Source organism: Elephas maximus, chromosome 7 (genome assembly GCF_024166365.1).
Source record: "Elephas maximus indicus isolate mEleMax1 chromosome 7, mEleMax1 primary haplotype, whole genome shotgun sequence".
NCBI classification, from domain to species: domain Eukaryota; kingdom Metazoa; phylum Chordata; class Mammalia; order Proboscidea; family Elephantidae; genus Elephas; species Elephas maximus.
In genome coordinates this window covers 113,064,981-113,080,855 of record NC_064825.1, presented here as the reverse complement: position 1 = coordinate 113,080,855, position 15,875 = coordinate 113,064,981, and the positions used below count along the sequence as shown (strand labels likewise).

Here is a 15,875-nt window from a genome sequence, read left to right as displayed (position 1 = left end):
ATAGTCCAATCTCCCACTTCTACCCCTAAAGGCTTTCAGAGACTACATTTCATAACTCCCCAAAACCATTCATCCAACCAGTTTTTAAGAACTCTTCATTCTATAGAAATTGCAACCCACGTTATAAACATAATCATCCATGAATTAGTATTGTCACTTCTCTTCAGAGTATATTTTGGGGATCATAAAAGTAGCCGTGGCTCAAATTCTAGTTATCGAAGTAAATCTGGTCTTTTGTTTCACAGTTTCTACTCTATGACAAACTTTGTGCTTGGTTTGGGGGATAAAAAGAGGAAAAAAATATAGCTATTGCCTTCAAGAACATTACAGTTTAGTTAACTTCCATAAAAAAAACTTCCATAGATACTTCAAAATTCAATTGGAATAATAAGATCTAGCTTCTCTATGTAATGCTATGGAAAAAGACAAAGAACTCAAAGACATGAAAAGTTACCAGAGCATTCTTTCAAACTTTCATTTTTATGTCCCTCACATGTTCCTCAGTCACCCTAAGTGTAGGCAAAAGGGAAAGTTATTCAAGTCACTCTCTCCCCAAAATGAAGAAAAGTTAGATTAAAAAATATAAGGTGATAAAAACTATGTTAGATGCATAATAACTGAGCTCTTAAGACCATAGCATAGAACTGGTTTCCCAGCTATGCGAAAAGGAGTAACACCCAGGGACCAAGAACACATCTCACAAAGAACAATGTATGTGTATCAATTGGATTTTTTCATTACCTAAAGTAGAAAATTATGAGAAAAGGAGGTTTCTAATACTTTATGACATATTTATTAATTCTCTTACATAAAGGAAGATTGAAGCCCAAAACCAATGGAAGAGAAAAATTTCACCAAAGTGAAGGAGTTCATACTTTTAGGGTTCACAGTCGACTTGAGGTTACAGAAAGGGCTCTTTTTCATCTTCCTCATCATTTATGTCATCAGTCTCTTAGGGAACATCACCCTGATTTCTCTGATCTGTGCTGACTCACGGATCCACACACCCATGTATTTCTTCATTGGGAACCTCTCATTCCTGGATCTCTGGTATTCTTCTGTCTACACCCCGAAGCTCCTAGTGATCTGCATCTCTGAGGACAAAAGCGTCTCCTTTGCTGGCTGCCTGGCTCAGTTCTTCTTCTCCGCTGGACTGGCATATAGTGAGTGCTACCTGTTGGCTGCCATGGCTTATGACCGCTATGTGGCCATCTCCAATCCCCTGCTTTATTCCCAAGCTATGTCCCCAAGGTTACATACCAGTCTTGTTGCAGCTTCATACCTTGGTGGCTTTATTAACTCAACCATCATCACCAGTGAAACATTTACTCTGAACTTCTGTAGCAACAATATCATTGATGATTTCTTCTGCGATCTTCCCCCACTTGTGAAGTTGGCATGTGATGTAAAGGACAGTTACCAGGCTGTGCTATATTTCATACTTGCCACGAACGTCATTGCTCCCACCATACTCATTCTCACCTCCTACCTCTTCATCATCACTGCCATCTTGAAGATTCGTACCACCCAAGGCCGCCTCAAGGCCTTCTCCACTTGTGGCTCTCACCTGACAGCAGTCACCTTGTACTATGGCTCCATTCTCTTCATTTACTCCAGGCCAAGCACTAGCTATGCCCTGGAACGGGATAAATTGGTGTCAGTGTTCTATACTGTGGTGTTTCCAATGTTGAATCCCTTGATCTATAGCTTAAGAAATAAAGATGTCAAAGATGCCTTGCAGAAAGTGTTAGACAGAGCGAAGTTCTCTTAAGTGGAAATATTTGGTAAGCAATGTCTATTTTTTAACAGATTATCTCCATTTCATTGTTATCAGTCTCTGCTTTTAGAAACAAAAATTAAAAAAAGAAGCAAACAAAAAATAACAGAGTAATGTAGAAACACCATTTTGTGTTTGTCTTTTTAAGTCACCTACTAATGTATGTCAATGTATTTTTAAAATGGGGCTGGGGCATTTGGAAAAAGCTCTGTCTGCTGCCTTCGGACAGTCTATTAAACTGCCGGGATTCTGAGATGTTTAAAAGAAAAGCTGATTTTTTATTTCCTCTTGGAAGTTTGTAAGTTCCCTGTGTTTAGTGTTTTAATCTATAAATAGGAATAATACAGCTGGTTATGGAACCATTGTCCGGATTAAATGGATTAAAGTCTTGCTTCAACTCCTGTAGTCCACGGATGAGAGGAGGAATGTAAATCCAGGAGTTCCAACTCCAGAGGTCCTTCTCGTACTTGCTGGGAGAGAGTGAGTTAGGAAGTGGTAAGGAAAACACTTACTGTAAAAAGGCCTTAGAAACAAGTTTGTTTTTTTTCTTTCCTGATTTTGATTCTTGAATCACCATGACATAAAGATGACAGGTTTCTTTGGCAACAGGAACAGGAGGGAACAAACACTTTTAGTTAGAGTCATTGTGAGCTTTCAGCAAAATAATTTTTTTCCTCCAACAGTTAAAGAATCAAGAGCTAAGTTACAGAAGCTGTATGAGAGAGTCGAAAATAGAGATAAAGATACAGATAGAAAAGGAGGCAGAAATAGAGAGAGAGATTCCCAAAAGTGTTAAATCTAAAGAAGTACTTAGAGTGAAAATCTTTATTGGAGGTAGTGATTAATAACCATTAACGCAAAGTCAAGCCAAATCCATTGTCTTCAAGTCCATTCTGACTCATAGTGCCGTTACAGGACAGTGTAGAACTGCCCCATAGGGCTTCCAAAGGTGGAAATGTTTAAGGTAGCAGACTGCCCATCTTTATCCTGCAAAGAGGCTGGTGAGTTCTAACCAATGACTTTCAGGTTAGCAGCCAGGCCCTTAAACCACTGCATCACCAGGGCTGCTAATAACCATTAAGGTGAATAAATATTTGTATTTGTTTCCTTGTTCAGTTTTATGTATCGTGAATTTATTATTAAATAATAGAGACTGTTTCCTTGTGATGCACACCTTTCTTAGTTGTTGTAGTGTAACCAAATGCCCTGGGGTTCTTGTCCTGGGATGTTAGCCAATCAAAATACGATGGACACTACTTGCAACAGAAACAGGAAGTGGCAAGTTTATTGTCTGCACAGACAAGGAGCAACGTGGGGTCTAGCAACTATAAGACCATGTGCTCCCCATCTGAGGGGGTTGGGGAACTTATTATTACCAATGGCATCTGGGGATTGAGTTTAGTACCCTGAACTCTCTGCCCTTAGCCCTCACATGTCCACACTTGCAGGTCCGGATGTTGAGTCATCTTCCGTCAGATGTACATGTGGTGGGACCCCTTGATTCTCAAATGGACTCAGGTGAAAATGTGGGCTGGGAAATATCTTTCTTTCTAGGACAATCAATTCCAGGGTCAGGTGCAGGATGGAATCTCCCCAGTCTGCCTGTGCTCCAAGGTCTAGCTTGGGCTGGTATCTGCTGTGACTTCCTAAAAATACTGCTCAAAACAAGCTCCTGGTTAGAAAGACAAAGAAAGGAGTGGAAGGGATGTTAATTGGGGGTTTCAGCAGTATTTTTTCATATAGGACAAGAGGTTTTAACAACAGAAAAAGACCCTATTGTTGGTATCCAAGAATGAATAGTAGTTTGCTGAAGCACAAGACAGGGAAGAGTACCCTGGACAGAGGGAACAAGGAAAAAATTATGGACCATGATACATTCAAGAAAATCTAATGAATACAGTTTTGAGAATTTCTATTATCGGACATATATACTGTTTACATGCTGGCTTAGATCATAAAGAAAAAAGTTAACTTTTAGTTTTCAGTACAATACACCTCATTTCATTATATCTAATTAATATATTATCCCTAAACTCCAAACAGGATCTAATTGAGTCTTTGGTGGCTGCGGTAAATATTTCTGGGCTGCTATGTGGAAGAATTCCCAAAGGACAGTTGAGGAAATACATATATCCTCTCTAAGTAAAGCAGTTCAAAGCACCAGAGAGGGGACTGTGTGTCATTTCCGGGAATCGACCTTGCCAACAAAGGGTAAGCACCTGGGGTCAGGGCCAGCTAAGTGGCTTAGCCTCTCTGTGACCTCAGCTGCAACTGGAATGGGGCTGTGGAGTCTGGGCTGGTCTTCAAAGGATCACTGTGTGCCAAACTCCTATGTGCACACACACACACCTATGTTCCCTTCTAAATTGTATCCCGTCCAATGATCTATCTTATTCCATCTAGATCGGATAGACACTGGTAAATCACTGACTGGTGCAAAGGTTAACATGCTTGGCTGCTAAGCAAAAGGTTGGCAGTTTGAATCTACTCAGAGAGGCCTCAGAAGAAAGGCCTAATGATCTGCTTGCAAATAATCAGCCACTGACAACCCTACGGAGCACAGTTCTACTCCGTATACGTGGGTTGCCAGGAGTCAGAAGCAACTCTATGGCAACGGTGTATGTGCGCTTTTGGGTTTTTTCTTTTTTCAATTAGTTACAGGAACTGCTCTTTGTTCTGGGGATATTGCAGTAAATAAAACTGACCCATCTTTCCACCCTTGAGGATGTTGTATTCTGATGAGTGAGAAACAAACAATACATTTTTAATGAGCAGGAGTTGGAGGAAAACAGTAGGACTGGGGGAGAGTCTGAGTAGAGCAGAAGGATGGGGAGTGCTGGGGTGGGGTGGGAATGGAATTTAAATACAGAGATTAGGATGGACCTTAGTTTGCAAATGACATTTGGAAAGGGACTTAGAAGATATGAGGGGCTGAGCCAGGCAAATCTATGGGGGAATAGTATTCCAGTCAGAGGGGACAGGCAGCTTAAAATCTCTAATGCTGGGTCATGCCTGGCATGTATGTTTGAGAAGGAGTGAGAGAGCCAACAGACTCGAGCAGAGTAAGCCAGGGGTGTGAGTTAGGAGATGAGGGTGCACAGTTAATGAAAGGCCGGCTCAAGCAGGACCTTTAGGCTATCGTATAGACTTGACTTTAACTTCAAATAAAATGGGAACCTTAAAGGGTATTAAGTACAAGGGTGACATCACTTGACTTTTTTTTTTTCTTTTTTTAAAGGTTCATAATGGCTGCTGTATTGAGAATAGGTCATAGGGGACAAGCGTGTAGACCAGTTAGGAGGCTATCGCAATACTCTTCGCAAAAGATGTCCATGGTTTGGACCAGGACGGTAGCTGTGGAGGTGGTGACAAGTGGTCAGATTCAGAATATGTTTTTAAAGTTTAAAAAAAAAAGTTGCCATCGAGTCGATTCTGACTCATAGCAACCCTCTGTGACAGAGTAGAACTTCTCTATAGGTTTTCCAAGGAGTGGCTGGTTGTTTCGAACTGGTTACCTTTATGGTTAGCAGTCGTGCTCTTAACCACTGAGCCAGAATTTCCTGGGAGACTGAGGAGGAGGTGTATGAGAAACTTTTAAATACCGAGGTGCCTGTAGGCCTAATGGGGGAGATTTCAGAACTAAAATTAAGCACTCCATTCAGAAATTAAACTGAGAGCTTTACTTCTACACTCCTGATAACCACTAGGCTTCTGTTAACGTTGCCTTTGAAAAACAAAGCTCAGTTGTGGTGTTTGTTATGCTAAGAGTGTTCCCTTAGCCGGCTTTAGAAAAAGCTTCAATGAGTTATTAAAATAAATTAGAGCTTATAGGTAAACCTGTTGTTTTAACCTTAAAGAAGTTCTCCTGGTGGCACAGTGACTAAGCATTCAGGCTGCTAATCAAAATGTTGGCAGTTTGGATGCACAAGCCATTTCCTGGAAACCCTATGGGGGCAGTTCTGCCCTGTCCTATAGGGTCGTTATGAGTTAGAGCTTATTTACACTCTCCTAAACGCTGGTGGCGTAGTGGTTAAGTGCTACGGCTGCTAACCAAGAGGTTGCAGTTCAAATCTACCAGGCGCTCTTTGGAAACCCTCTGGGGCAGTTCTACTCTGTCCTATAGGGTCGCTATGAGTCGGAATCGACTCGCCGGCAGTAGGTTTCATTTTTTTGGTAACTAATCACTATGAGTCAGAATTGACTCTATGGCAGTGGGTTTGGTTTTTGGTTTTTTAACTAATGGTCAGCAGTTCAAATCCCACAGGCTCTCCCTGGAAACCCTACAGGGCAGTTCTACTCTGCTCTATAGGGTCACCATGAGTTGAAGTCAACTCATTGGCAGCAAGTTGTTGTTGGTTAACTAACGGTTGGATCCCTGATGGCACAAAGGTTAAGAGATGACTGCTAACCAAAAGGTCAACAGTTTGAATCTGCCAGCTGGTCCTTGGGAATGCCATGGGGCAGTTCTACTCTGTCTTATAGGGCCACTATGAGTCAGAGTCAACTTGATAGCAAGGGGTTTGGTTTTTGGTTTTGCATAACTAATGGTCAGTTCTATATCCAAAGATTTCAAATAACTTGGCCCAGCTGTAATTATATCACTAACTTCTATCTCATTGAATTTTCATGTTGAAATTGTTACCGGACAGAATGCCTCAGTTCTTGTCTTCAGTGTAGGAAAGAATTCAAACACTGAGACAAATACTGCCAAGCTAGCAGAGGTTTATCAGCAAGCAGAGGGTTAGTAGCAAAAGTACACTTGACTAGGGAGCATCAAGCAGGCAACTCAGATAGACAGAGAGTCTGAGTGCCCTGATAGCCATTTTCTTAGGGTTTTATGCCCTTTTTCTCTTATCTCTCTCTGTTAACATTTAACTGTCAAGTCAGAGACCTCTGTAAAGACTGCTTCCTTGGCTTAACATTTAACAGCCAAGTCAGGGACCCCTGTAGAGACTATTTCTTTAGCTTATTGTTTAATCGCCAAGCTTGGGGACCCTATCAAGTTAGGGACTCCTACAGGGACCATTTCCTTGGCTTAATGTTTAACTACCAAGTCAGGGACCCCTGTAAGGACCATCTTACTGACTAATGTTACCACCCCCAATCTCTTCCTCCTCCTGAGTGCAAGGTCTCCTCCTCCCCCTTACAAAATTGCTTATAATTTTCATTTAAGAAATATTGCCTTAGTTAAAATGTATCAAGTATGAGAGATTTGTGTTAGACTAGAAACTGATGTAAAGAAAGTTTCACAATTAATTGCCATCCTTGTAAATCTCACCGCCTTTCCTGCCATTACTTTGACATGAAGTTTTTACCAGTAGTCACTCTGCTTGCTAGGTCTCTTTGCTGTCCCCATAAGGCAGAACACACTATTACAGCCCAAACTGAATGCATGCTCTCCCGTGGTTCATTCCTTCAATAAATGTAATTTATTTAAATATCAAATTAGAGTGTTGGTCCAGTGACTACAAGAGGGCAGAGGTAAGGGAAAAAGAAAGTAGAATAACTGCAAATTATTGCCTTGAGGAACTGGAATAGTGAAATTTTATTAACTAATATGGACAATGAATGAACTCATAATTTTTGGAGATTGTTGCTTAGTGTCCATGCCCTGAATCAGTTGAGCCAATGAAACATACTCCAAATCAGAAAGAGTGAGAAAGATTATTCAGGAGATGAATACATCACAGAGAACCCAACAGCAACACAGACTGTCTCTATGGAGTCCCCAAAACAATTTTACATTAGAGCTTATATAGAATTTTTACAAGGGATAGAAGTGTCTTTGTAGCTGCAGATGACATGGCCAGATACAAGATAGTGACAAAAGACTCTTTACCTGACCTAACAGATAAGTGCTGAACATCTCCATATCAGGTTAAAGATATTCATGTCAGACATCTGGGCTCTAATTTTCCTATGGGGGCTTGTAAGTCACAGGTGGTCTGACAGAATAAACAAAGTTATTTGCATCAGATCAAACAAAGAACAAAGTCATTAGCATTACATTAAAACAAAGTCATTAACAAAGGTATGTGAAGGAGGAGGCAGGCAGAGGAAGGAGAAAAACTCTTAGGTTCATCATGGCCTTAGTTATGTCAAGCTCTAGGTTGCCCATTTTGAGAAAGAGAAAACATGCTGGGGAGTATTAAGGTCACAAGACCTAGAGTAGGAATTCAGTTTTAAACATGTGAAGTTTGATATATCCATTACTCAAAAGATCTAAAATTACAGAATGTTGTCACTGGCGAGAAATATAGACACGTTCTAGTTGTGAACCTTTTAATGAAGAGTTATAACAAGGAAATCCATGGATAGATTTATGGGGATTTCTGAACCTTCTAAAATTTTGGGTGATTGTACATATGTTCTTTTTTTTTTTTTTTTTTTGGTGATGTGGAGGAGTAGAAACACTTTTTTTTTGCCAGGATTTCAAAAAATTAAAAGCCATTTATTATTTGTAGATAAATAAACAAATTCACGAAGAGAAGAGTTATAGAACACACACAAACATACAGTTTGGATTTTTAGTAAAACAAGAATGAGAATGCAAATCTTGAAGTGAAAAGAGGAATGACGTTGTCTTTAGTCCATTCTGTCTCTCACTTCAACCAAATGTGATATTGACCTATGTACCCAAAGACAGATGTGTATGAAAGGGCTCTTAATCTGTTCTACCATATTGTATTGCTGCAGCTGTTATCTGTTCTTATCTTTATGATGGATTCTACAAGAGAGGCTAACAAATTAGAATCATAGAAGGTTGGTGCTAGAAAAAGGATCAACCAAATTTTTCCTCTGGGTGAACGGTGTTCTAAAGAGGAAAGGTGATATTCTTCAAATAATGAAGGTGATTAGAGTCAGGACTGGGTCCCAATCACAAGACTCCTCCATCCAATGAACTTACTACTTCTAAGCCTGCCACTCTTTTGTCAAATTACATAAGAATAAAACCAAAAGCCTGTTGCCTTTGTTACAGGTTAGGGCTCCTCAGCTCAGGACTAAGACCTGCTTAGGTTCTTACCTTCTTCTAACCAAGAATGACCAGGAGAGGCTCAGAGATTCCACATGAACAAAAGTTTCTTAGAAACAAAGTAAAAGTTTTGCTAGGAAGAGAGGGAGAGGGGTTCCCACCTACGCAAGCCTCTAGTCTCTCAACCGGACAAAGGATTTCATAGGGCTTAAAAAAGTTCTTAGGTTCGCTATGAGTCAGAATTGACTCGACAGCACTGCCTTTTGGCTTTAGGTGGGAAAAAGGTATTTATTCATTAGATGAGTGGAGATTTCTAGGAGAAGGGCAGAGATTATGGAAATAACTTGCACTCACAGTTGGAATTCGAGATGGACTTCCTTGCAGAGGTTGCTGGAACTAAGATGGAGTCTGTCACAAAGGCTGCCGGGATGTCGAACAGGACTTATTCTGGGATGTTGTGCATACGTGATGCTTCTGGATCTTGGTTCAAGCCCAGGCAAGGGGTCTCTGTTCATGTTTGTCTCATGTGTAAGGTCATCCATAGGCCACGCTGGTCTTTACTGTGTATGCACTTGCAAAAACAACTCAGGAAGATTATCAATAATTTATAGCTGGTCAAGCACACAGGGCTTTGAAATGTAGACCCTCATCTTGTCTAAGCACTTAGTTTGTTAATTATAAGTAGTTTTTGGGTGCCTAGCAAAAAGTGTATGGTGGTTTGTACTTAAGTTTAGATTCAGAGACTAACTATGGCTGGTCAAGCACACAGGGCCTTGAAATGTAGCCTTTATTTAATTCAGCCAGCCTCTGTTCCCTGTCTGACCTTCAAGTTGATTCCTATTCATAGGGACCCTAAAGGACAGAGTAGAACTGCCCTGGCGAGTTTCCAAGAAGTTGCTGATGGATTCGATCTGTGGACCTTTTGGTCAGCAGCTCAGCTCTTAACCACTATGCCACCTGGGCTCCTAACATAAACACAAGTGACAAAATACTAAACCTAAAGATTTTAGAAAGACTATTAATGACACCCTGGTGGTACAGTGGTTAAGAGCTTGGCTACTAACCAAAAGGTCAACAGTTCGAATCCATCAGCCACTCCTTAGAAATCCTACAAGGCAGTTCCACTCTGTCCTTCAGGGTCGCTATAAGTCGGAATTGACTCAATGGCAATGGGTTTGGTTTTTGGTATGAATGATATCACCATTCTGCTTATACTGACTGTAGAAAATTTTCCTTACTTTTCTTCCTCAAGCTGAGCTTTTATTAATGTCAGGTATTATTCCTCTCTCAGAATAAAAATATTTACCATTTGTTAAGTGTATTTGATGTCAAACACCAGGCTATGCATTTTCCTTACATTTTCCCTAATCCTTAATTTATCTTCTTACATAGGTATTGTTTTTACCTTTTTTAGATGTGAAGAAACTTAAGTGGGATTGTTAAGAGGCTTTCCCAAGATTACAGACCTACTAAGTGGTGGAATTAAAATTTGAACTCAGGTACCATTTTCATTATGCAATCCTGCCTATATCAGACCTGTCTGCTCTCAGCTAGTCTTGTTTAAGTGTCTGTGGTCAGCTATTAGCTCATTTGGGGCTGGATAACCTAGGGTGACAGAGACAAACCTTCCAAATATCTCATTATCTAGCAAGCTAACCCAGGCTGGTTTACATGGTGGTGGCAGAATTCCAAAGTGATTAAGAGAAGCATCAAAGCCTCTTGAGACCCAGGCTTAGAATTCTCAGGGCTCTGCCTAGGCTGCATCCTATTGGCCAAAGTAAGCCACAGGCCACCCAGATTCAATGGGATAGAAAAATAGGCTCCACTCTTGAAATCAAGACCTGGGAAGAATTGTTGCCACACTTTTTTTTTTTTTTTTGCCAGGGGGTGCTGTAGAGGGCATGGCAATATACCATGTAGATTATTGGTCTGTGTTTCAGTTTACCTTTTTCTGTTTTAAACATTAGATTTTGGGTATTAATAAGTGGGATGAATTTGTAATACAGTTATATTGAACACAGAAGTGAGAATGATGATATAATATGGAGTCTTTTAATGGAATGTTCTGAAGTTTTTTATCAAACTTATTTATCTACTCTTTCTAAGACTTTGCAGATTCTTGTGAAAAAATAGAGATGGGAAACTTTTATTACCAGTACATATTTTGAGAGAATCTTATCTTTAAGACTTCCTCAGCACATTAGGATAAATGACTGCGTAAGTATGAATTTCTGTTTGTAAGGAGCCTGAGACTGTTAGCTGTCGAGTCCTGTCTACCAGGATAAGGTCACATTGTACATATTCCCTAGTAATTCTATCTGGGATGTTTTAATGTCTCCCTTTTCTACCTTGGAAACCTTGGTGGCATAGTGGTTAAGAGCCATGGCTGCTAAGCAAAGGGTCTGCAGTTCCAATCCACCAGGTGCTCCTTGGAAACCCCATGGGGCAGTTTTACTCTGTCCTATAGGGTCTCTATGAGTTGAAATCGACTCATAATGAGTATGGGTTTTCTGCCTTTATCTTTACAAGACTTATCTCTGCAAGTAATAGAAGAATAAAGATTTCAGAAGTTCTTAGTAAAGAGGAAAACTTTGTTTCCCTTCAATACATTTCCTGACCTGCAGCCAGAGTAGACTTTGAAGCTGTAAATCCAATCCTATTACTGGCACACCTCTGAGATATTGTGGGTTTTGTTCTAGACCACTGCAATAGAGACACACCAATTTTTTTGTTTCCCAGTGCATATAAAAGTTATGTTTACAGTACACTGTAGTCTATTAAGTGTACAAAAGCATTATGTCTAAAAAAATAACATACAGACCTTAATTAAAAAAATACTTTATTGCTAAAAAAGGCTAACCATCATCTGAATCTTTTGTGAGTCATAATCTTTTTCCTGGAGTCCATGCCTGCTGACTGATCACAGTGGTGGTGCTGAAGCTTGGGATGGCCTTAGCGATTTCTTAAAGTAAGACAAGAAGTTTGCTGCATCTATTGACTCTTCCTTTCATCAAAGGTTTCTCTGTAATATGCAATGCTGTTTGATAGCATTTTACCCACAGTAGACCTTCTTTCAAAATGGGAGTCAATCCTCTCAAAATCTGCTACTACTTTATCCACTAAGTTTATGTAATATCCCAAACCCTTTGTTGTCATTTCAACACTGTTCACAACACCTTCACCAGGAGTACAGATCACCTCAAAAAATCAGTCTCTGCTCATCCATAAGAAGCAGTTCCTCATCCATTAAAGCTTTATTATGAGATTGCAGTAATTCATTCAGTCACATCTTCAGGTTCCAGTTGTAACTCTAGTTCTCTTGCCATTTCCACCACATCTGCAGTTATTTCCTCCACTCAAGTCTGAATCTTCTCAAAGTCATCCATGAGGGTTGGAATCAACTTCTTTGCAAAATCCTGTTAATATTGATATTTTGACCTTCTCCCATGAATCACAAACTTTCTTAATGACATCTAGAATGGTGAATCCTTTCCAGAAGGTTTTAAATTTACTATGCCTAGCTTCTTCAGAGGAATTGCTATCTACGATAGCTATAGCTTTAAAAAATGTATTTCTTAAGTAATAAGACTTGAAAGTCAAAAGTACCCCTCGATGCATGGGCTGCAGAATGTATGTTGTATTGGCAGGCATAAAAACAACATTAATCTCCTTGTACATCTCCAGCAGAGCTCTTAGGTAACCAGGTGCATTGTCAATAAGCAGTAATATTTTGAAAGAAATCTTTTTTTCTGAGCAGTAAGTCTCAACAGAGGTCTTAAAATATTCAGTAAACCATATTCTAAGTAGATGTGCTGTCATCCAGGCTTTGTTATTCCATTTATAGAGCACAGGCAGAGCAGGTTTAGCATAATTCTTAAGGGCCCTAGGATTTTCAGAATGGTAAATGAGCACTGGCTTCAATTTAAAGTCATCACCTGCATTATCCCCTAACAAGAGAGTCAACCCGTCCTTTGAAACTTTGAAGCCAGGCATTGACATCTCTTCTCTAACTACGAAAGTTCTAGATGGCATCTTTTCCAATATAAAGCTGTTTAGTCTACATTGAAAATCTGTTGTTTGTTGTTCCACCTTCATCAATCATTTTAGCTAGATTTTATGGCTAACTTGCTGCAGTATCTACAAGAGCACGTGCTTCACCTTGCACTTTTATGTTATGGAGATGGTTTCTTTCCTTAAACCTCATGAACCAAACTCTGCTACCTTCAGACTTTTCTTCTGTAGCTTCCTCACCTCTCTCAGCCTTCATAGAATCAAAGAGAGTTAGAGGTTTGCTCTGGATTAGGTTTTATTTAAGGAATATTGTGACTGATTTGGTCTTCTATCCAGACCACTAAAACTTTCTCCATGTCAGCAATAGACTGTTTCACTTTCTTATCATTCATGTGTTCACTGGTGTAGCACTTTTAATTTCCTTCAAGAACATTTCCTTTGCATTCACAATTTGGCTAAATGGCACAGGAGGCCTAGCTTTCACCTTCTCTAGCCTTTTGACATGCCTTCCACACAAAGCTTAATCATTTCTAGCTTTTGATTTAAAGTGAGAGACATGCAACTCTTCCTTTCACTTGAACACTTAGAGGCCATTGTAGGATGGCCATTGTAGGATTATTAATTGGCCTAATTTCAATACTGTTGTGTCTCATGGAATAGGGATGCCCAAGGAGAGGGAAAGACTCAACGAATGGCCAGTAGTGGAGCAGTCAGAACACATACAACATTTATCCGTTTTCACCATCTTATGTGGGTAGTGTTCGTGGTGCCCCAAAACAATTACAATAATAACATCAAAGATCACTGATCACAGATCAGCGTAACAGATGTAATAATCATGAAAAAGTTTGAAATATTGTGAGAATTACCAAAAACATGAAGTGAGCATGTGCTGTTGGAAAAATGGACCCAACAGATTTGCTCCACACAGGGTTGCAAAAGAAAAAATCTTCAATTTGCAAAAAATACAATGTCTTCAAAATACAATAAAGTGAAGCACAATAAAACAGGGTATACCTACACTACCTCATAATGGCAGTGGCTTCCATTTGTGCTGGCTTAAAGGCCAAAACTCTTAAAACAGCTTCCAATAAGCTTTGTGATTTAGTGTCACCTCTGGCTCATCTGCTATTACCTTGCTCCACGCCATCTTTCTTTAACCTTTCTCAGTTCCTTGAACTTACCAGGTTCTCTCCCATCCAAGGGCTTGGGTATCTACCCTTTCTTCTTATGGAACTGTTCTCTTTCTCTCCTTACCCCTACAAATGCCATCCGGCTGAAGCTTGTCAATTTTTTTTTTTTTGGATCTCATTTAAATATCTCCTCTTCAGGGAAGACTTTTTGAGCAGTAGACCAGAAAGTTTATTTTATTACTTATTTACGTCTTGGGAGAAAAGAACATGAACTATAGTAATCGATTCATCCAGATTTTTTCCGTTTTAAGCCAAATTATATTGTATTAAAAATGTATTTAATAAGTCCTAGCAGTGGTATCACTACAGTGGTATGGGGGTGTGAACCACCGCAAGTGACACTATCAGTGGGGGTGACACCAAAATGTCTATAGCAGAATTTTTTTTGTATAAATATACCTGTATCATAAAAGGATAAATATTTTTCATAGTCCGAGTTTCCATGTATCACTATATCTACGAGGCTAGAACTCTGTTAATTTGCTTTTTGAACCTTCTAATGTCCTCAAGTCAGAGGTGCCATTATTTTCCAATTACAATGATGTTTTCAATCCTGTGGTTTTGCCTACACACACCACAAGCACACACTGTTTTCTTTGCTGATGGTGATTTTATTGTGGCTGATTTTGTTAAATTTGTTAAATTTTCTGGTGTTTTTTTCTTTTTATAGCTACAATATTGTGGTCATTAGTATTTGTGAACCTGTATCAATAACTTTTTTTGAGAATGAAGTAGTAATTAAAGGAAAAGAAGGAGTGATATAAGCAAATTACGATTTACGAGTAATATTAGTACAAAAAACATTATCAAAGATTATGTATGCTCTGGTAGGAAGGAGATCCATGGGGGAGGTGACACCATGAGTTGTCACACTGGGCAACACCAACCCTACTGATGCCACTGAGTCCCAGATATATTCCCTTATATAAACATTGATAACCTAGCTGGGAAAGTTCAGAAATACCTTTGAAATAGTGACTATGACACAACTTTTTATACATTGAACATATATTAATCACATTTCAGTTAAGACAAAATATATTCAAGCTTAAGCAGATTCAGAAATAATATTATAGTGTACATATGGATGGCAGCACAACACTGGCTGTGAAATTCCTAGTCTGTATGAGATTATTATGGGGAAATAAGTTATGGGAGTAATCGAGTTTCGTTGAAGTCTTGAGTAGATAAAGACAAGTAGCCAGAGAAAAGGATGGGAAGGCAGATTTAATCCAGCCTTTTGAGAATCTCAGGTGTAGGGCTAAAGCATCTGTACTTTATGTGCTAATGAGTACCAAAACTAAACCAAACCCATTGCCGTTGAGTTGATTCCAACTCATAGCAACCCTATAAAACAGAATAGAACTGCCTCATAGAGTTTCCAAGGAGCTCTTGGTGGATTTGAACTGGTAACCTTTTGGTTAGCAGCTGTAGCACTTAACCACAATGCCACTAGGATTTTAGAGATTCATTATGTACTAATAGAGAAATGGAATAGTTTTGAGGACCCCAAGGTGTTTTTTTCAGTGTCATTAATCAAGTCATGTCCTTTATGAACATCATCAGCCATACTTGAAAAATGAGTACAACCATGCCTCACTTCTTAACAAGTAAGAACAATAGACCTTGAGCTAGAGTACTTAGTTGGCATCCCGGTTACAATGCTGACTTGGGTTTACCCCAAAAGCAAAAGTTTTAAACACTGAAAAAAATTGCAGTCCTCTCTTGGATTCAACTTTCTCTCACTGCCATTAGAGCCAGAGGGAAGCCAATTAGCTACTGGGATATCAACCCAAATTCAGTAATGTTTTTACTCTGATGCCTTAATTGATATCCTCATTTTGCTTCTTACAATAGAAAAACTAGTGCTTTTTTTTTTTTTTTTTTCTCTCACTCTCATAATCTTTATCAGACTTTCACC

General features: G+C 39.4%; 1 protein-coding gene across 1 annotated transcript; it reads left to right on the top strand.

The window, feature by feature from the left end:
• The first annotated feature begins 835 nt into the window (after positions 1-835).
• On the top strand, positions 836-1,771 carry LOC126080747 (olfactory receptor 1013-like). Its single transcript, XM_049891924.1, has one exon. The coding sequence runs from the start codon at positions 836-838 to the stop codon at positions 1,769-1,771; it is 936 nt and encodes a 311-aa protein (XP_049747881.1).
• Positions 1,772-15,875: the final 14,104 nt, after the last annotated feature.

Coding starts and splice junctions, on each gene's coding strand:
- LOC126080747 (XM_049891924.1), top strand. CDS start 836: ATGGAAGAGAAAAATTTCACCAAAGTGAAGGAGTTCATACTTTTAGGG.